The 22902-nt window shown below is 41.3% G+C and overlaps 1 protein-coding gene across 2 annotated transcripts in view; it reads left to right on the top strand.

The window, feature by feature from the left end:
* Positions 1-22464, top strand: part of TRAPPC6B (trafficking protein particle complex subunit 6B) — a 627408-nt gene extending 604944 nt beyond the window's left edge. For both annotated transcript variants that reach the window (XM_044074225.1, XM_044074223.1), the window contains one exon: positions 21262-22464. In XM_044074225.1, the coding sequence (XP_043930160.1) occupies positions 21262-21293 (32 nt within the window). In that variant the 3' untranslated portion in view covers positions 21294-22464. The remainder of the gene's footprint in view (positions 1-21261) is intronic.
* The last annotated feature ends 438 nt before the right edge of the window (positions 22465-22902 follow it).

Here is a 22902-nt window from a genome sequence, read left to right as displayed (position 1 = left end):
CTCATCACCAACTCCTGCAAACAAGATGATCTCTGGTGGATGAGAACAGATGAACATCTTTGGTGTAACCCCTTCCAGACTCCCCAACGCCACGGTGACCACGGACGCTTCCCTGATAGGGTGGGGGGCCACTTCCAGGGAAAGACAGTCCAAGGCACGTGGTCCAGCCTAGAGGTCAACTTGCATATCATTGTCCTGGAGTTGAGATGTTCTGTTAGTGTTGCAGGCACTTGATCTGCTCCTTCCGTTGGGAACAATTGCAAACCAGTCGGACAATATGTCCATCGTCTGGTACATAAACAAACAGGAGAGGGACCAAATCCTTCCCCCTATGCCATGAGGCCATGAGAATTTGGCATTGGGTGATAGCTTCCAATCACTTTCTCATCGCAACTCATATCCCAGGGAGCTCCAACATGATTGCGGACAGGCTGAGTAGATGCATCCTCCGTCCACAGGAGTGGTCTCTCAACCCGAACGTGATGGCAGAAATCTTCAGCCATTAGGGCCAGCCTTGCTGCGATCTTTGCACTTCCCCCTCAAACAAAAAATGCAGCAGGTACTTTGCCCTCTTTCCCCTAGATGGGGAGTCATGGAGAGATGATCTGATTCACGATTGGCCTGTGGGTCTCCTCTGTGGTTATCCTCCGACACCTCTGATACCTCTATTTTTAAGGAAAGCTATTTGGTTGAGATGCAGAGCAATCCCCATTGCCCCTTTCTGGCCTCATCAAGTGTGATTTTCCTTCCTCCGACCTCACCTGTTATAACCTCCTTGGATCCTGGACACTTGTCAGGACCTAATATCTTACCCACAAGGGCTGACTCCCCCAAATCTATCCACTCTCAAGCTGTCAGCTTGGCTTCTCCACTTCCGCTAGTTGCCAGGCAGGAAACCCTCTCCTTATCTGTCTGAGATATTATTCTGACCTCCCATAAACCATCCACCAGAAAACTTTATAGAGACAAATGGAAAAGATTCGCTATCTGGTCACTTAATCGGATGCTAAATCCTTTTTCAACCCCTACAGCTGCTATTCTTCACTATCTTTCTGAGTTGTTTGACAATGGGGCATCAGGTTCCACCATTCATGTCCATTTAGCAGCTAATTCCAATTTCCATAATGGTTCAGATGGAGTCCCTCTTATTTTCACCTGACTTTGCAAGACTTTTCTCAAGGGAATTTTCCATAGTAGGCCTCCTATCAGGCAGCCTGAGGAGGCATGGAATCTCTCCTGGGTTCTCCAGTCTCTCTCTCTACCCTCCTTTGAGCCGGCTGCGACATGTGATCTAAAATTCCTGTCATGGAAATCTTTGTTTTTGGTGGTGGTCAGATGGATATCTGAGTTACAAGCCTTATGCATCAAGAGCCTGTACATGATCTTCCTTAAGGACAGAGTATCACTTCGTACTAATCCATCTTTTCTCCCCAAGGTGGTTGCCGACTTCTCTATTAACCAGTCCATTCAGCTCCCTGTATTTTTTCCAAATTATTCATACAAGGGAGAATACTGCCTACATTCATTGGACGTTCATAGACAACTACGTTTCTACCTGGACAGAACTAAGTCCTTTCGCAAGTCGGATTGACTTTTCATTTCTTTTTCTGGTCCTAGAGTGGGGTGCGCTGTATCTAAAGTTACTTTGTCAAAATGGTTCAAAGATTGCATTACCTTCTCATATTCCCTTACGAATGAACCCAAGCCTGCTCAAATCCAAGCTCACTCAACTAGGGCTATCGCAGCTTCTGTTGCCTTCTACTCCAGGGCTTCCATGGATGACATCTGTGCAGCAGCCATTTGGGCTAAACCCCATACCTTCATCAAGCATTACAAATTGGATCTGGTCTCCAGGAGAAGAGAGGCCTTCGGCTCGATGGTTCTCAGGAATGTTCTTCCATAAGGGCAACCCTGGTTCTCCAAGTAGCTTGGGATTCTGTCCCATCAGTGATGAATAGGAAGAAGATTAACAGCTTCAGATAAAGAAGTTATGTCTTATGGTAATGTTCCATCTGAGTTGTTGATCTTCTTCCAGTCATCACACCCTCCCACCATCCCCCACCAAAGGCTCCTGGCGGATCTTCTGGGTCCTTGTGGCGTTTCAGGGTTTCTGTGCAGAGATGGCCTCTATTTTCCTGTTTCTTCTATATGTTGCATGCAAACTCGATCTGAGGTAACTGGGAGAAGGGCATTGTGGGTAGTATCTTAGCTCAAGAGTTTTTGGTGCATGTGAGCTTGGTATTAGGCCGACTCGGTTCTGAGGGCTTGGAACCAAACCCATCATTGATGACTGGAAGAAGATCAGCAACTCAGATGGAACATTATGGTAAAACATAACTTCTTTTTACATCACTTGTTTTGACAGAGCAGAAAACTACTTTGCCCACCCAAGTTATTTATTTATTGCATTTGTAACTGGGAAAGTCTACTGGGCCTAGGTGAGCCCATTTTCAGTAGAGGCCCGGGGAGAAAAGCTCCACATATCATTAATAATATATAACAAGAAAAAAGCACAATATAGAGTGTACATACAGTCTCAATGCAAGGAAATAAATATTAACACAATGGTACCATAGAATATAGTATAAGCATGTCAGTGTTTCCAGTTCTTTGTATTAGCAGTAGTGTCAGATAGACTGTCCCACAAACCCCTCATGATGGTCTGGTGCCAGAGTAGTTTTCTTGAGGAGGTTTTTCTACTTGCCTCCTTCAGCTGAAGGCTCAACACTTGGTGCTGAAAGATTTGTGCTTTAACTTTACTGACATGTTGACAAAAGTTCAGATGAAAATTATCTTGGATGCAGAGTAACAGTGAATCTGAATCAAATTCTGGATAATTTATAACAGATACTAAAGAGAAGCAAAAATGACAAATTTGGGAAGATTGGCTTCCACAGGTAATGGGGTGGGGGAGTACTTATGAGTTAGTTTGCATATGACTTTGCCAATACTTCTTTATAGACTGCTGTTTTATCATCAGTCATAGTTAGCATTTGGTCATCAGCCCTTTTCAGATGACAGTAAACAGGCATTTTTTTTGGATGTCTCAATTTCAAGAAATGCTCTTTTGATAAACCAGTAGGTGACTATTTGGTGTAGGTCAGCAGTCACTTGCCTGTCTAATATGCCCTTTCCAGATTACTCTACATGTAGAACATTTCATTGCATTAAAGCCCCCTTGTTTACTAAGTATGGGCAAGCAGAATTATAGCAGTATCATCAACAAAGACAAAATAGGTCATCCTGAATGTTTCAGAGTAGATATCTGCAGGAATAGAGAAATAAAGTATGTAACATGTATTCTCGTCTATGTATTTTTTTTTGTTTGAATTATTTCTTTAACAGAGTAATTGACTGGTCCGTCTGAGACCCTTTTCAGTCATGACTTGGGCCGCAAAGTTTTGGGGGAGGTGGGATGAAACCAGAGTACCCAGGAAAAACATGGAGGGAAAATGGAAACACAATATATGACACTGGCCTGAGTTCAGACTTGAACATCAGACCCTGGAGATGTGCGAAGAAACTTTTAACTACTGCACCACCCACTATGCTCAGATATTTTTTGTCTCAGCTTTCACACACTGGTTATGTCCATACCTCTGAATCCAAAATCAGGACAAGGGCAAAAATAATGGAGGAACAAAAACCTTCGGAAGACGTTGCGAATTCCTTTAATAGTTCCTTCACAGAAACTATCCAGTCTCTAGCTAACCAACTATCTCCCAGTTGCTCACGTCCTAATGCCGCTGCACCTAGTTCTCAACTCCCCTTTAACTTTCAACCAGTTTCCACATCACTTATCCATGCCCTAATCAAGAAACTAAAACATACCACCCTTGCAGCGGATCTTCTCCCAGCTGAGTATCTACAAAAAGCTGCGGATGCCATAGCATACCCGATCTCTATCCTGATCAATAGAACTATATCAGAAGCAACTATCCCCTCCATCTAGAAGACATCTCATGTTATTCCACTCCACAAAGGGGTCAGTTCCACTGAACTGTCAAATTACAGACCTATAGCTATTTTGTCACCCCTGGCTAAAATTATGGAGAAGTGCATTCGTAAACAACAATTGAGCCATCTCATTCAGCACAATCTCCTGGCTAACTCGCAGGATGGTTTCAGACTATTCCACAGTACAACCACGGCCCTCCTCTCCTTCTCCAGTGTTATTAATCAAAACCGAAACAGCAATAAGCTTTCTTCTGCCCTCTTTCTTGATCTCTCCAAAGCCTTCGACATGGTCAACCACCAACTACTCATACACACACTTATAACTGTTCCCCTAGATGTCCAGGCTAGCCAGTGGTTCAAATCTTATCTGAGTGGTGGACAACAGGCTGTACTATGGCAGAACAAACTATCTTCCCTTCTACCTATCACCCTTGGGGGTCCCTCAGGGCTTTATATTAGGACTCCTATTATTTTCTATATTTATTAATGACCTGTACACAGTCATCCCAACATCCACCTGCATTCAATATGCGGATGACTCCACTTTCATTTGCTCTGCCACCTCCCCTTTAAGTCTGCAGACTCTATCCCAAAATGTTTTTAATACTGTCGAAAATTGGTTCTGTAATCGACATCTCCTATTAAATCCTAATAAAACGAAGCTACTGCTTTTCTCCCCCACTCGTAAAGCCTCCGCTCCAACCTTTACTATAAAATCTAACAATGGCACTGTCATTGTCCCAGATCCCTGTACCAAACTCTTAGGTGTAACAGTTGATAAAAACCTCAAATTTGATATGCATATTAATCAAACTATTAAAAAAGTTAATAAAAAAACTAGGCTCACTATACAAGATCAGACCTTCCCTCACACCACTACCTAAGATGGTAATTGCCCATACACATCTACTTTCCACCCTCCTTTATGCATCCCCTCTCTTCACAATCTTCAGTAAGTATGACCTTAATAAACTCTGTAGTTGTTTTAATCATATTGCTAGATTTTCCACTGGAGCAGCATACAGACCACGCCACTGTCTGAACCTAAAGAATTTAGGGTGGCTAGAATTGCCTATCCAACTTCAGTACAATCAGCTAATAGTAGCACATAAAATTCTCTGCCAACCTGAAAACACACCCATACTTTACAAAAATTATCATCCCTTACAGCAACCTCAAGACACTTCGCTCATCCAACAAATTACTAGTCCAAACCCTCAAAAGCAAAAACTCATCTGGAGACTCTCTATATGCCAACTCTGTTGGTAAAATATGGAAGTCTCTTCCTGCTGAGCTTACTTCAGAATCCGTTCTAACCCAATTCAAAAAAAAAAATCTAAAACAGTACTTTAAAAGGCAATAGCTATGTCTTTGCTCTAATCCTGACTAACTCTGGCAATATAAACATGTGCTAAAGAGGTCTTTTGGCCACCCCTACATTGCTTCCTAATTGTTACTCTATAACAAATCAAATTTATATATGACATAATGAATGACTTTTATCCTATGTATTGTATCTGTTAACAGTTTTTCTGTATGTATGTATGGAGCTTTTCTCCCCGGACCTCCGCTGAAAATGGACAAGTATCCAGTTGGAATATCGTTGTCAACAAATGTAAAATAAAATAAAAATAAATAAAGGTCCCAAAATAGGGACAGATTTTAAGTAAGGCTCTTATAAACTTGGCAAGTTGCTAAAATAACAGGATTTGTGTTAACATGTTTTTTTAATGATGTAAATTCCAAAACTCAAGGGTCCATAATTATTTATCAACTTCAATCTTCAGTGGTTTGCCAGAAAAATGCAAATTTTATAAGGAACATACCAAAAATGAGGTGAAAATCTGGACATTTGAGAGGTATGGTTATGCCATTTCCTCCTGCATCCAGCAAAGTCAGAATTTTTTAGCAGTGATCAGTGATTTACCTAATGCTTCTTACAGTTACTGCTTGTGGACACAAGAAGCTGATGCTATTCAATGTAAGCAGCACTGGCTAAGACAGCGATGGCAAACCTTTTGGGTTTGACGTGTTACTTGACTCCGCTTCTGTGTCACCCCCCCAAATAAATAAATAAAACAGTGTGGCTCTCAATACATCAGGGATTCAGGGACAAATCGAGAAATAAGAGACATTGGCAGTTTTAAACTACTACTGCTATTAATTTGAGACACTGACAGAAAAAAAATAATGTGAATCAATATACATTTTCTGAAGTATAATTCGTCTATGAATCTAAATATTGTCATTATTAAGTTTAAAACGTTGCCAGTTTTAGGAAGGATTAAGAGGGACAGTTGAGAGGATTGTAAAACAGCAAACTCCTAGAAACGCAGACTTCTTGCAGTTTGCAGAAGTGTAACCATGAAGAGAAAACAATGTCAACACTGCCCTTTGCAGACTTTATTGAGAAAATATACTGAAATAGTCTTTGAGGTTAAAAACTTCCTTACATCTGCAGCAGTGTTGTTGAACTGGCTACTGGCACAAAATAATTCAATGCACTTCACACAAGCAACAAATGCAAAAGCAGTTTCTTTAGTTACTCACCTGCGGTGTTGGTGAATGCTGGTGTGTCACCTTTGACACACGTCATAGGTTTGCCATCACTGGGCAAAGAGCTTCACTTTCCCCAGCAACTTTCTTCATTGCAGTCCTTCCCTTTACCTGAGAAAGTTACTGCTTTATTTACAGTGCTTTCCTACTCTGGACACCTTTGCCATAAATGAGTACCTGTTTCACTTATATGGCTACTTTTCCCCATAATTTGAAGAGAACTGAATTGAGATTTGGTAGAGTTTGTCACAGAAATTATCTTGTGTGAAACTTGTACACGTACTTGTTTCAAAATGTATTGTTAATTTGGTGCTATTGTTTAGATTTCATGTAAAATGTTGAACTTTATGAATAGTTTTATATACTGTCAGCTCCTTAGCTTACATATTTTGCTTGCATTAAAAAAAAACAAACATTCAAAGCCATAGATAGGATGTGGCAAAGAGAGTGGCTGACCTGTGTGTGTGTTGGGGGGGCTATAGTTGGTAGTACTGAACAGGCACTGATTTGACTCTGAAAGTGGATTTATAGGAGTGCACTATCGGTAATCATTTAAGAAACTGCTTAAATGATTTGCTTGCAGTATGCATGTGTTAGGAACTGTAGCAAGGGGCTAGTACACCTTTTTACTACAGTTCCTGAAATGTGTTTCTGTCAGGTAAAAAGTTATGCTTTGCCCAAAGGATACTCTGGTCTTGATCTTGGAGAAGCAACAGCTTAATTACCCAGGGTACCAAATGATATAGTTATGAAAACGTTAATTTTTTTTTAAGTGTACCAGGAAGGAAATGGAATGAAATTAGATTATTTATATTGCTGTTTTACAATGTGAGACCTAGAAATTGATCAGAAATGGAAATTAGAAGAAAAAGGCTTCTGTGAATTAAAACTTTGGGAGGTTTCTGGCATATGGTTGGCAGTTGACTAAAGACTTGAAGGCAGGAATAGTTTTGGTTACTTTCCCTGTTTATATTTCCTCCCAGAGGGTGTTGCTTAATACAAGCAGCATATCTTTTATATGAAAAAAATAATAATCCCCTCCCTAGTCCTATGAATTGGCAAGCTGTTTTATCTGTTTTTTTTTTTTGTTGTTTTTTTTAAGTAATTAGTGCCGGAGGTAGACCATCTTGGTTGTTCTGCACTGGGATGCCATTGAAAGCTGCAGGTAATCCAATTAGTTGACATGCTGCGTGATATAATACCTCTCAGCTTCTTTGCTTAGGCATTCTGGAGAAAGTCAAAAATAATGGGGGTACAAAGGGGTCAAAATAAAGGATATTTTTTAAGTATTACTATAATTTATTTAAAAAAGTAAATAGAACATCAAGTTTTGCAATTACATGCATTTTCTTAACATTACAGTGTAAAAATCTTCTCAGTGTGGAAGATTTTCAGTCCATATATCTCTAGTTAATTGCTGTATATTAATCAGATTAGGCAATAGTAGTAACTGACCACAGAGACGTAGAGTATAATCTACTAAGTAGAAGCAGCGAACTTAAACTCGTGTACTTAATAAAGGATTTTCGACTGGAAACAGACTGCCTGCCTTGCTTGGATTACTTTTGAATACTTAGTACTTCTGTACAAATATATATATATATATATATATATATATATATATATATATATATATACATGTATATATATATATAATTTTTTTTTTTTTACTTAAGACTAGTTTAAGTTTTCCACTTCTTCTACTATTCTCTGATCTGATTAATGTACAGTGATTAACTAGAGGTATATGGACTGTAGTCCACACAGAGAAGTTTCTTACACTGTTTCGTTTTTGGACCTACTATACTTGTTTAGTGTGTTGTTTTGAGACTTCGGGGATACCACGGAGATTACTTGTTTCATTTTCTTAACATTAAACCTCTGTGATCTGGCATTATTTACAGACTGTAATGTATCAGATATTTACTTTAATATTAAAAACAGTTTTACGAGGACAGGGCAAGTATGTAAACTCAGTCATGATGTTTATCTTTTGATCACTGCTGCAGTAGTCTTAGCTGTATGGGGTTATTTTCTGCTAAGGATAGAACAGTTGGCCAGCTTCCACATTCTTAATGCAACAGCAGGTTTTTGTATCAACATGCATTTTCTGAGTAATAAGTATGAAACTCTTAAGTCCTGGAATTACTGCTGACTGTAATCTGTGGTGATTTTATCATGAAATCAAACATTTTATGAGGGACAGGCAAAGTATGAGACAAATTGAGGGACACAAACTCTGGACAATTAGAGCTTTGTGTTGGATGACAGTCTCTAAACAACCATTAAGTGCTGATGCTTTTAGTAGCATTCCACTGCAGAACCTGCAAACTGTTTCTCCTTTGTCATTTTCAAGCAATTAGTGCAGTGTTAAAAACAATGAGTGAGGTATAACAGCTTGCCAGTTCTACATTGGGATGACATTACATTTTACAGTTAATAGCCATTGCTGTTTCTACACAGCACTTAATGCAACAATGCCAGTTACTGCCTGAAAAGTTAGTGTCAGCAGTTATGGTGGGAATAACACTGAAAACCATCTGCCTCAAGGCAAACATTGGCACCTACCTACATGAGAATTAAGTGAAGTTAGGCATTCACATGTTGCAGGATCCTGTCTGTCTCTTTTTCATCTCTCACTGGATTGATGTTCCGTCCCTTCACAAAAATAAAGCTGAGCATAAGTTGTGAATGCAAAGAGAGTATCCCTCAAAGCCTACACTCATTTTAAAGGACTGAACATGCATGTAAAATACTGGGTTGGGTGGTTCTAGGAAGCATTGCCTTGGCTGATTTCAGCTTGTGGGTAGAAAATTGCAAGTTCTTAATCATTTCTGCTAACAGCTCTTTAGCGATAAAACATCTGATGTTTAGTTGTCAATCTCGCCTTCATTCTTGCTGGATGGGTTCGGAGCCGATCCTCGGCTCCGACTCGGCACTTGCTAAGCTCAAGAGTCAATTTACCAGCTCGAGGCAGCCCTATATCCCATGATGCAAGGCGGTGATTACCTAGATCTCGTTTGCCGCTTCGCTCATGAGGTCACCTTTTTTGCCAGCTCCTGGTAAGTGAATTTAATTACTCTCTTTTTCAAGAGATTTAGCTATCCCAGTATCTAAATTTTTTCCCTTTCATAGTTGGTTAGTTTCTCGATTCACTTAGACCCTATTCCCGTTAGTTTTTTCGATCCCTTATCATATTTCTGTTAGTCAGGCCTTAGGCCTTACCCTCCCAAACAATTTCCTGTCAGGATTTTTGTTAGGTGTGTCTGTGTTTTTGTTTTAGTTAGTGTATTTGTGGACTGAGTGTGTGTCTGTTTGTGTTCAAAACTCAGTCATGTCTAAAGACACTAGGGTCTCAGGTTTTAAGAAGTGTGATTCGTGCTGTTAGAAGATGTCTCTGACAGACGGTCACACTTCTTGTATTTATTGCCTGGGACCCCGACACCTGCAGGACTCCTGTGCTATTTGCCATTCTTTCAGCCAGAGAGTCCTGCAGGAACGTAGAAACAAACTGATCCTAAGGGGTCTTCTCAAGCCTGAGAGCTCCCCGGCTAAGGCCAGCTCCGGGAAGCCCTCAAAGCCATCCAAGACCCAGACTTCAGTGTCCAAGTCTGTGGCCTTGGTTCCGACTCCACCAGAGTCGACATCTGCTCCGTCCGGAGCCGATCCTTCCTTCTTGGAAAGTTTAGTACCGGTGCTGATTGGCACCGATACCCTGGCTTCAGCACCTGTGTCGGCTCCGGCTGGAGCCGATACCCTAGCTTCGAAGCATGTGTCGGCTCCGGCTGGAGCCGACACATCTCTAACCCAGCTCGGAGCCAACAAGCTGTCGGCTCCAACTGGAACCGAAGGTTCGTCGGCTCCGATGGCTCCGTCGAGGAAGAGATCTAGATCTCCTTCACTGGAGTCTATCCACTCGGCTCCGGCCTCCCCCTTACTTTCGGAGCGGAGCCATCGGAGCCGATCCTCAAGGTCTTCCAGACTCTCAGACCATGACTTGGAGAGAGTGGTGAGTAGACTGCTAAAATCACAGGCACTGGCCCAGATGCTCCATAGCCCGTCTCAGCAGACGACCGCTATTCCACACCCTCCAGAAATTCCTCCTTCGACTCTCCTTCAGAGCTCGGAGCCGGAGATTATTGGTACCGTGACTGTTGCTGCTTCGGAGCCGATACTACCCCTTTCGGCTCCGTCGTCTTCGACTCCTATCTCCTCCTTGAGACCGTCCTTGGAGGGATCCGGTCGTCGGGCTTCCCTGGTCAGTTCCGAGGGGGCGAGTGGCATCGGACCCTTGTCCGACCCTGTTCTCCCTCTCAGAGCTTCGGCCTTGGTGAGCTCGGCGCCAACATCTGCTTCGGAGCCTTCCTTTTCGGTGGGGCCGGGATCCCTGTTTCTTCGAAGTGGGGGCTCTTGGTCCTCCCCGGGAGGGGAGCCTTCGAGGTGATGAGGAGTGTGCTAGCCCCCGAGCTCAGTCAGCAGTCGGTTCCTTTAGCTCCTCCCTCTATGGTGCCTGTAGATGTCTCTTCCCATTCTCTTGCTCCCGGACCCAGAGATCCATCGCCCCAGGTTTCCCCATTGGGAAGAACTTCCTCTTCCGAGATTTCTCCTGATCCTTCAGGAGAGCCCCCGCATAAGAGGACCTGCAAGAGGAAGCACTTAGACTCCCCTGAGTCTACGACATCAGATACCGACTTAGATGAGTCGGAGGGGTCCCCAAGATCCCCCTCTGAGGATGTCTCCTTTTCAGACATCCTTGAACTCCTGAAACTGGCCCTCCATTAATCCCTCCGAGGATGAGTCGGTATACCTGGAGGCTTTTGGATCTCGACCCTCCACCTCCTGGGTGTCTCCGCCTTTCGACCCCCTCATGGACGTGATAGCTCGAAAGGCGTGGGCATCTCCTGATTCTGTGGAACCAGTCCCCAGGAGGCCTTCTAAATTTATCACGGCCCCCACTGAGAAACAGTTTCTCACAAAAGGTGTCCCGGTTGATGCCATGGTGGTGGCAGCCACCACCAAGAAGGAACTTGCAGATCCTTCCGTACCAGTCCATCCTCCTAACAAGGAGTCTAGGACCATGGACAGGTATGGTAAGCGGATGTTTTCCTCAGCGACTTTTGCTATGCGTTCGCTGAATTATTTATGTCACTTCACCCGACTTCAAAGAGATATCCTCAAAGAATTGGGTGAGGTAGTACAGGATCCGTCAGCTTCTGGGGCTCAAGAGAAGATTGCCTCTCAGCTGGGAATCCTAAATTCCATAACTAACTCCTCCATGCGGCTCATTTCTTATGCAGCCGATGGGGCGAGTAGAGCCGCAGGCACAGGAGTGGCTCTCAGACGTCAGTCCTGGATGCGGCTTTGCAATTTTGCAGACCCCTTTAAGGCGTCCTTCACAAATTCTCCCTTTGATGGCACAACTTTGTTTGGACCTCAGGTGAAGGACACTTTGACCAGGTGCGAGCAAGACGGCAAAACTCTTTCTGCCGTATGAGTCCATTTCTCCACCCCATCTAGACCTTACCCTAAAGGTCAGAAGGGAGGGGAAAATGTGATTCCGGAAGTCTCAGGGAGTCACGCCTGACGCACGTGGTCAGTTTACCCCCAGAGGCAGAGGGGGTAATAACAATAGATGCCACCCTAGGGGCAGAGGGGGTCCGCAGAACCAGGGCAGCAGAGAGTCTCTCTGTCAAGCCCTTCCAGCATCCCTGAGGTGTTGCCCGACTGCCCACCCTTGGAGGCAGTCGGGGGGGAGATTGTCGCTGTACCCAGAACCCTGGCTTTCCCTCTCTCAAGACAAATGGGTACAGTCGATCATATCCCAGGGTTACAAGATTCCCTTCGAGAGAAGCCCCTTCCCTCAAAAAGGTTCCCTTCCAGACGTTCCACCCGGTCTAAGGGAAATTGCAAAGCTAGAGGTTTCAAAGCTTCTAGAAAAAAGGGCCATCCAGCCAGTTCCAACAGATCATTTAGAGTCCGGAATCTACTCAAGGTTCTTTTTGGTTCCCAAAAAGATGGGAGACTGGAGACCAATATTAGACCTCAGCAGACTGAACAAGTCTGTCAAAAAGGCAAGATTTCGGATGGTCACACTTCAATCGATTTTGCCCTTTCTGGGCAAAAACAACTGGATGTGCTCCATAGACCTTCAAGATGCGTACTATCACATAAAAATCCACAGACGCTCCAGAAGGTTTCTCCGCTTTCGGCTGGGGACCAGTCATTTTCAATTCAGAGCCCTGCCCTTTGGTCTCACTACAGCCCCCAGAGTGTTCACCAAATGCATGGCAGTGGTCACGGCTCACCTGAGACGTCAAGGATTCCAGGTGTTTCCGTATCTAGACGACTGGCTCCTCTCAGCCACCACCAGGCATCAACTTCTCCAAGCCAGAGATTATACTCTACGTCTCTGTGGTCAGTTAGGAATTTCAGTCAACTTCGAAAAGTCTTCCTTATCGCCTTGCCAATCTATTACCTTTATAGGCGCAGATCTAGACACTACTCGGATGTCAGCAAACCTAACAAGCCAAAGAATCCTACAATAGCCCCTCTCTAAAAATCTGCAGGCCAAATCGTCATGTGTTTTGATATAAGATGCTTGGTTAGAACAGATCCTCTTGGCTCTTAAAAATTGTGATTTGGGTATATTTTGGATGATATGTTGTGGGTGGAGGCTGGAAGCATGTAATAGGGAGTTATATTCAGGAAATTTTCTAAAAATAGTAGAAAAAAACGAGAGGGGCTATCGTCCAGGGATTATTAACCAGGCGAAACAATGGGCTGCCAATTTTAATAGGCAAGACCTATTACTTTACAAACATCATAATAATAAGGTGGATATACAGCCTTTACGCCTTGTTACAACCTATGGACGTAATATTCAAGGTTTCATGAATATTATTCAGAGAAATTGGAATGTCCTGTTGGCTGAAGACAGATTGCATCCTTTTCTTAGTGATAGATGTTTTTTCTCCTTTAGAAAGGGATGCACTATAGGTTCTAGACTTAGCCATTACAAAAAGTCTGTTTCAAGTCCTGCAGTTTGCCATCAAATTTCCCTGACAGGAGGTCCCATAGTGGGATGCTTTGCTTGTGGCCATTGTGCATATTGTATGCGGGTTTCTCATACCCATGAATTCACAAGCAAAAACACTTCTGAGGTTTTTGAAATAAAGATGTGGGCCAACTGCAGTACTAAGTGGGTCATTTATTTGGTGATCTGTACGTGTTCAGCATTTTATGTGGGACAAACTTCTCGAGCTTTTCGCTTGAGAATTTGTGAACATCTTAGTGCTATTAAAAATAAACGTCCCAATAATGCGCTATTTAAACATACTTTAAAGCATATTTCTGCTAATTTTAAATTTGTTATCATTGATCACATTCATGGGATTTGTAAAGATAAAGATGGTTGGCACGAGCTACTTAATTTCAAGGAAAGAAAATGGATAGTCAAACTGGGAGCTTTGTTTCCACCGGGTCTCAATGACCAATTTTAATGTGATGTTTAATTGATTATTGTGTTATCACTGTGATTGGCTATGCAATCAAGTATCAGGTGTGCATATATATATATATATATATATATATATAATGAGTTGTTCTTTAAATGCATTGTTCTTATTTCTACTTGTATCCACTGAAGAAGGCTCTGTTGAGCTGAAACCGGTTTGGATGTATTTCATTTTTATAACCCATTGGATTTGCACTTTGGGTTGAATAAAAAATTTATTCCACCTTCTCATCTTGCTGGCTTTGTTTTGTGGAATTTGTTTATAAGTTCCATGATAATGCACTCCATGGCCTTGCAGATAAGGCTTGTCAGACTAATGGGACGGTAGTTTCCGGGATCCAAGGTGGATCCTCCCTTGTGGAGTGGGATAACTGTAGCTCTGCACCACTCAGTGGGCACGAAACCTGAGGTGAGGCTATGATTAAACATGACACTTAGATGAAGTGCCAGTTCATATTGTAGTTCATGTAGTACACAGCCCGGGATGTCATCTGGTCCCATGGATGCTGCATTCTTGGCTTTGGGAGAGTGCGATTTTACCTGTGTGGCCGTTATTACCAGAATTTTGGCAATCTTCCGGTATTGAGATGGGCAATTTAGGGGGTGAGAGGGGGTGAAGTTGGCACTGAATCGATCTGCCAGGATATTGGCAATATCCTTGGGATCAGTATATTTAATGCCATTCTGTTTTAGCTCAGAGCAGATCTGAGCATTGCCATTTAGATTCTTGACATAGTTATAAAATGCCTTGTGGTTGTCTTTGGAATCTTTTGCAATTTTATTTTCGTAACCAGCTTTGGAGGATTTTATGAGGGATCTCAGTTTCTTACTGAGGCCGGTAAGGGAGTTTTTTGCATTCTGGGATTTTCCTTTTTTCTGCAACAGTTTCTTCCTTTTGTTGTAAAGTTTGTTTATGGCAGGGGACCACCAGATTGGCTTCCTTTTTTTGGATGAGAGCATCTTGGTTCTATTTGGGATGGTACAATTCATGCATGAGTGGATGTGCTCGTACAGTGCCTTAGTGTACGATTCAGCAGTTGAACTTTCAGTTCCTGTCTGCATGGGTGTCATGAAGTTTGTCACTTCTGACTTGAGTAGCATGAAAGTTGGCTTTGGAGAAGTTTTTTGTGGAGGTTTCCTTACTGGGGGGCGGGATGTGGATGTTAAAGGTGATTAGCTTATGGTCAGACCTGACTAATGAGGGGGTGACCATAGGTGTGGAGCATTGATTTCCCATGTTGGTAATGACCAGGTCTAGGATATTGGAGCCCCTGGTGGGACTATGGATTAGTTCATCCAGGGCGTTGGAATTTATAAATTCCAAGAACTGTTGGGCAAAGGTGTTGGTACACGAGTAGTTTTCCCAGTTAATGGCCGGGTAGTTAAAATCACCCAGTATTAGGGTGTTTGGTTCTATCTTAATATTTTCCAGTATGTTTAGAAAGGTGTAGTGAGAATCTTGGGGCATGGTGGGGGATCTGGAGCAAGCTACAATTTGGATTGCAGTCTTACCTAGTGTTAGTTGCACCTGGAGAATTTCAGACACATTGTGTTGGGCAACTAGCCTGATGGTGTGAATATCCTTGGTGAATATTGACACTCCTCCACCTTTAGTATTTCGGTCCTGGTTTGGTGGCCGAAAAGTGTGGTAAGAGTTGTAGCCTGGTATTGCAGGGGTGCTCTCTGGAGCCTTAAACCAGGTCTCAGTTACTGCACAGATATCGATGTTCTCCATTTTTAGGAGTGCCTCGAGAGAGTGCATTTTGAGGTTTAGACTTCTAGCATTGAGTAGCATTACCTTCAGATTTTGCATGCTTGTACCTGTTACGGTGGTGATTTTGTCCTTTGAACTTTGCCTAAAAAGGGCACTATATGGGGTGGCAAGAGCCTTAGCCAGTAACCTGAATCCCAGGGGTGACAGGTGCAGACCATCTCTGGCAAAGCATCATGGTCTGTCGATCATGTCGTCCCAGGCAGACAAATACTGGATCCCCTTTGAATGACACCAGAAGCTTGGCCAATTGTTGACGTCAATCATTTTGTCCTTATATTGTGGTATCATTCTGGGCGAAGGCAGGATGCTACTCAGGGCTAGGGTCATACCTGCCTGGGCCACGTGATCCGAGAGCTCTTCCATGTCTCCTTTCATGTAGTCCAGGGAGGTACGTCGCAAGTCATTCACTCCATCATGGACAATGACAAAGTCATATTTGTACTTGTTGTGGAGTGACTTGAGTGCATGCGTTATGTGGCGCTTCCTGGCACCCGACAGGCAGCTGACTGTAATTTTCTCCTTGTTCAACCTGGTGAGTAGGACATCAGTGTGCCTGACTATAGAGTCACCTATGAGTAAAGTGTTAGGTACGTTGTAGGGGCTAAGCTGGTAAAAACTGTTGGAATTAACTGTAAATGCTGTATTTTTTTTTTTTTTTCTCTTTTCATTCCAGTGTCAGGAGAGAGGGAGGGACAAAAGATGAGTAAAGATTGATGAATTTTAGAACATAGCCTGTTGTTCTTCTTTAAGATACAGTAGACCCAAGTCATGTAGGGCAAAGAAGAATATACTTTTTTTGTGAAATATTCCAAAAACAAATGACCAAGTTGCAGGGTGACTTGAAGACTCAGCTTTATTTATATTGGTTAAACGATTTTGTCTATTTTAAAACCATAGACATCTTCAGAACTATAAAAACCATGTAGACAAAGCAAGAACATCTAAAAACCTTAGCTCATACACACCCGCACTTGAAAAAACTTGTCAATTACAATGTAGCCAAAGCCCACCAAAAAAATAAAGGTACAGTACACTAAAAAGTGTCAGAAGCTATCTTGAAAACGTAAAAACAAGTTAGAATGTTAAAATAAAACAACATTACAGTTTTGATGCTCTAAACTTCAATTCACTAGTGACAGATGTGGCGTCGTTGAAGCTGGGTGAATTAAATGCATCCAACCATAACTGCTGTAGCATTTCTTTATGCAACAATCGGTTTTGCCAATCACCACCATAAACAGAATGGATAATTTTTTTCTAAAATAAAAAACTTAAACTTAGTAAAATTCCTACAAGAGATAGCATGCCTGGCTAGGGCACTTTTGTTGTTCTTTTTAGCAATGGTATAAATCTTTTTGTTCAAAACATTGTTAGTTTTTACGACATAAAATGCCGGAAAAACAACCCTCTCAGATAAACAATTGTATCCTTTCCTCATCCATTTTTTGCAAACTAGCCAATAATCCACCCCAAAGTCCGTATTAATGTAAGAACACTGATTGCACCGGACACATTTAAAAGTGTTGTAGAAACCATTGTAAACTGATCTTGCTGGACTTTCTAAAGTTGTCTTAATATTAGCTCTGTTTTTAAATGTAAAGAATGGGAGTACTTCAAAATGAGACTTGAGGTTGTCGTCATATTGTAAAATGGACCAATTTCTACGTAGAATGGCTCTAATATCCACAGGCTCCAAGGAAGAGTGAATAATCATATTATTACCATAACTAGTTTGATGTAACGAAAAATTAACACCATTTGTATCGGTACCCGTCATATTGTGGGAATCAAAACTCTGCAGCCCCCTTAATAATAATGGGATCATATTTGTAATTCCTTTAATTAAAGATCTGTGTATTAAAAACTGTCTTATCATTGTTTCTGGATAACCTCTTTCCAGAAATATGGATTTCAACAAATTAAACTGATCAATGCATTCTTTATTATCAAAGGTTAATCTAGAAACTCTAATAAACTCACTGTTTACAACCCCTCTCTTTTGATGTAATGGATGGCTATTTTTGAAGTGCAAAAATTCATTTTAGAAAGTGGGCTTTCTGTAAATGGAAGTTGTGAACCTAACACCATCCCTTTTCTGACTTCTACATCCAAGTAATGATTCTTCTCACTATTAACATTGTAAGTAAAGAATGTAGAAGTTACTTTCATCTCAGAAGTAAATTTACAAAGTTGGTCAACATTACCAGCCCAGACCACAGATCACGTTTAGCACAGCATTAGCAAAAATTGTGGCACAAGTGGCTGTAAAAAAACAAAAAACAACAGTTATTGTAAAAAATCAGTTCCATAAAGTCAGAAATCAAAAAACAATCATTGTCAGACAACACTTTAAACTGTGCCAGAACCTCTCAGAGCCAAGACAACCTTAGTTAGTGAAATAACAGTAAACAAAATTTTAATATCTAAGGTAACAGACAGTTACCAAATTCCATAACATTCCTTAGTTTGTCCACAAAGTCCCATGAATCACAGAGTACATGTGAAAAGTCATCGAACAACTTAAGCTTCCAGTAAATGAATTTCGCAAACGGCTCAGTAATAGAGCCTTCAGCAGCAACTGTGGGTCTTAGTGGTGGATTGGACAAGTTCAGGTGGATCTTAGGAATTAAACATTTTTTTGGAATAACAGGAAATTGAACTTTGACATTTCTTTGGATTTATTCAGTTTTATTAAACAACAAAAGCTCATCTAGAAACCCATTAATAGTTCGGTAAGCAGGGTAATTTCATTCACAAACACAATTTGATACACAGACTCAACTGACAACAGTGAAGTCATTCTACTAGTATAATCCAAAAGGTCCATGATGACCAAGCCCCCCCTCCCTTGTCTGGTTTCATACATCTAACATTTCCATTGAAAGTAATATTATAAAGAATGTCTTTCTTCTTTCATAAGATTGCAAAATTTGTATTTCCTCTTGGATTTCAGAAGGTTTCTTGATTTCTCATTTACAAGATTTCTCAAATAGATTGATAATTGGATGTAAGGGTGATAACAGTCCATTATTTTAATGCTGTGCTTAATACAGTTAAAAAGTGGTGACGCAAAACACCAAGGCACAAGGTTAAGCAGTTTATTGCTAAATAATCAACAAATCAAAAATAAAGATATCTTTACTTACAAGCATCAAAATAATTATTTTAGCTCACTGATAGAGGAACTATTGCTGTATTAACATTGTTAAATTACCAACCAAGGCAGGCTAGAATTAGGGGTATCACTGAATAGCAAATCAACAAGTCCAAGGTTTGTAAATGTTCTTGCTTTGTTTGCATGGTTTTTATGGTTCTGAAGATGCACTTGGTTTTTAAATGGATGAAAGCGCTTAACCAATATTAATAAAACTTATTCTTCACGTCGCTCTGCTACCTGGTTGTTTTCTGAATATATGGATTTTTTACATTCCAGAGTGGGCTGCTTCATTCAGTTTCTTGGTATTACTTTTTTGTGAAACATTTAATATGCATAGTAGAACATGTCAGATTTGGTATAAGTCTCTACTTTCAGTCTAAGTTGCCCTTTAGCAAGATGAAATACCATGGAGTTTTTAGAATGGAATATTGATTGCTCATAGTAATATTCTTTGTTATTGTATACCTACTCTTTCCCATGCAGTGGTGGTGCTGCATTAGCGTTGTCACCTCACAGTAAGACGTTGACCTGTTTGATTCTCAGCTAAAGCGTCTTCTGTGTGGAGACATGCGTGAATGGGCATACCTTCATTGAAGGTTGTGCGTCAGGGCTGGCAACTCGGTACATAAAAATCAACTGGCAATCATTAGCGGACCGGAGTTCCGCTGTGGCGACCCCTAACCGGGAAAAAGCCGAAAGGTACAACAACATTGTATACCTACTCTTTCTTTTGAAATCGCTCATGTCTCCTGGGTTATACTAGATAAGTCTGTTACAGTTAAGTTTAAGCCAAGAGCCGCTATGTGAGGGTGGGGTATTTGAAAAATCATTCAGGATTAGGTTCTGTTAAAGATGAGTTTTTCACTAATGAATCCTTCAACATCTGCACAATTGGAAAACAATGACTAGTTTTACGGGTGGCATTTGGTTAACCTAAACTGCTGCTTTAGGAATTCCACTTTCCCTTAAATGCAGCAGTCGGCGGAGTCAGAATAATAAAGTTGAGGGCTGCAGGGAGGAGACGTCCTTGTATTTGTTAAGGGTAAACAGCCCCTGGCACAGACATACATGGAAAAGTGTTTTTTGTTGTTTTTACTGTGTTTTAATACCACATTGCAAGTGCTTCTACTGGCAGACTGTTAACAGATTCTTTGATAATGAAAAGTCTTGTGTATACAATGTTTTCTCACTCTCTGCATAACTTAGCAATCACTCTGCATTCTTTTAATGGAATGTTGTCCTTCATTGTATGCTACTGTTCACACTTATATGAAGAAGTTACAATGGTGCACCAATCTAGAAACACTACGTTATAGAAGAAGGGATTATTACAAGGGAGTAATGTGTCACCATAAACTATTTTGTCATTATTTCCTATATTTTGTAAAATACATCTGTGGCTGTTCATCATGCATGTGTTTCTTTATAATCTAGAGAAAATACTGTAGGAAATTTTAACAACATTACTGAATTTATATTGCTATTTAAGATGGCCAAGATGGTGGCACTTTCTGTGGCAGCAGCCGCTCTGGCTCCCAATGTGTGTTGTATGTTTTTGTGCTGAATCTGTGTGGGTTGTCGAGCTGTCATCTGTCTGTGGAGTCCGTTCTGACTTTGCTGGGTGTGGGGTATGTCTGCAGCCATGGTTTTTGCTGGATCTGTTGCATTTTTGGAGATCTTGTGTTGGTTGCGGCCGTTCTGGCCTTCGGGTGATGAGTTGTGCTGGATGCGGTTGGTAGAGGCTTCACTTTTGTCTGCTGAGTGTTCGGATTGGATATGGAGAACGGACTGGGTTTTTGGAGTCATTGCTGGAGTTAGAGATGAGGCCATGACAGCGATGATGATGAAGATTGCGGGGAAATCCTTGAACTGGTGTGGCTGTTCAGGCCTTCATGTGGTGGTGGTTGTGCTGGATACAGGTAGTGGACACCCAATTTTGTGTATAGGTCTGATTGGGTCTGGAGTTGAAGTTCTGTTGATTGGAGGGAGTCTTACTTGGAGTTTGAATGTTGGAGATGGTGGTGGTGTGGACAGAGAAGATGGATGCAGTCACTAACAGGATAAATTGTGCATGGATGTTGAAAATCTTTGTGCCTTCAGTTGGCACGGACTCTGCTGTTGTTGTTCTTGTGTTTTTCTTGTTTTTTATGAACATATTTATGTGTATATGAGCTTGGATAAATGAAATTTCATTCAGCTGTGCAATTCTTGTGTATGTTCTGAATGACAATAAAGTTTACTTTTTACTCTTTAATATCAACTTACTCAGCTCTTTGTAATTTTTTTCCCTGTCTTCATTTACAGGCAAATTTCAAGTGATGATACAGAAAATGTAGAGTTCTATTGAAAGAGAATACACAATGTTTCTGCAGTGTTATATTTAATGTATTCCATCTCAAGACTGAAGCCAATATACGGACATGCTGGATATTCAAAATGGTGACTTCAAATGAAGACATGAACTTGCAAGTTATGTAACTGGAGGACTTTGGACTTCTGTGTTAAGCAAGACAGAACCATTAATGCTAAATAACGCTCCAGAAGTATGAAATGTGTATGATCAATTGCACAAATATTTTTGAAGTAACTGACATTCCAAACGCAGCATGTTTGCGCAGTGTAGTAGTAGTAGTTCTTCCTCATGACAATTTATTTTGTACATTGTTAGCATCTTTCCCCACATTGTGCCATTTCCTTTTTGTACAGTATTAACTGCTTCTACCTTGTTATACTACTACATTATATTGACTCAGTGACAGAGGAATGGCCAGTATTGTCTGCTATTTTATGTGCATTTAACATTCTTCCCTCTATCATTCCCTAACCCTTTTCCCCACCTATTTTATGCCCTCTTTAATTCCTCTGTGGACTAACAGTCTATTCCACAGGTATACTGCCTTTTCAGTGAAGAATACTTTTGGAGATCCAGAGAGTAGTTAGTCTGTACAGTCAGCAGCCTGTATCTGCTTTGTCTGCCTTATGTCCTTACTGTTCAAAATTACCCTTTCCCATATCTCTGACGTGAACTTGTTTACCAGTCATGTCTCCCCTGGCATCAAGTCAGACCTGTAGCTTCACTAGTCACAGGTCATATTCCCACCCTTCCATCATATGGAGTTCTGTGATAGCCTTACTTTGGATTTCTTCCCACAACATTGTATCCTTTTTTTGTACATAACCTCCAGAACTATACACAGTACAAAGGATGTGGTCTGACCAAAGCCCTGTAGAGGGGAACCATAACCTGTTTTATTTTGTAATCTCTCCCCCAAAAGATACAATTCCAACATTCTGTTTGCTGCCGCTATTGCCTTCTCAGTCTGCCACTGGTGGTTAAGTTGAGATGTGAGCAACACACCCAGATTCTTTTCCTTTTCTGTTGTAATCCTCTCCATTCCCTCCAGTGCTACCGTGTTAAAACTTTTGAGACTTAGTACTGTAAGGCCTGAAACCATAACAGTCATTAAGGATGTTTCAGAGAAATAAACTTTGAAATTTGCTGTTACACTTTAAAAGCATTTTTTATAGGTGAGCAAGGACCATGCCCTTACTGCTTTCATCTGTAAGATGGCTGTGCCACAGGGAAATGGGAATTATTTTATATACTGCAGTTTCATTCTTAGTGTATGTTCCCTCTCAATCATACTTCCATGTTTTCACTAACCTTTGACTGCCACCTTTCTGCCAATTTAGTCAGCCTTTCTAAACCCTTTAGTAGATTTTACCCCTGCCCTCCATTGCTGCACTTATCTTTGGTCATCAGCAAAGAGGTTGATTATGTCCTGTGTTCTCTGTCTGAGAAAAACATAATGAATAGAATGTGAGCCAGGCCAACACTTGTAGTACTCCATTAGTCTCAGTCCTAATTCCTGACATTCACCATTTCACCACAATCTTCTTTGTTTTGCCATTCAACTCTGCAGCTTCCCCAGTCCTTTGCCATCT

This window comes from Protopterus annectens, chromosome 6.part0 (assembly GCF_019279795.1).
Source record: "Protopterus annectens isolate FY-2018-M chromosome 6.part0, PAN1.0, whole genome shotgun sequence".
In the NCBI taxonomy this organism is placed as follows: Eukaryota; Metazoa; Chordata; order Ceratodontiformes; family Protopteridae; genus Protopterus; species Protopterus annectens.
The sequence above is the reverse complement of the archived record's forward strand: the minus strand, read 5'-3'. Positions and strand labels throughout refer to the sequence as shown.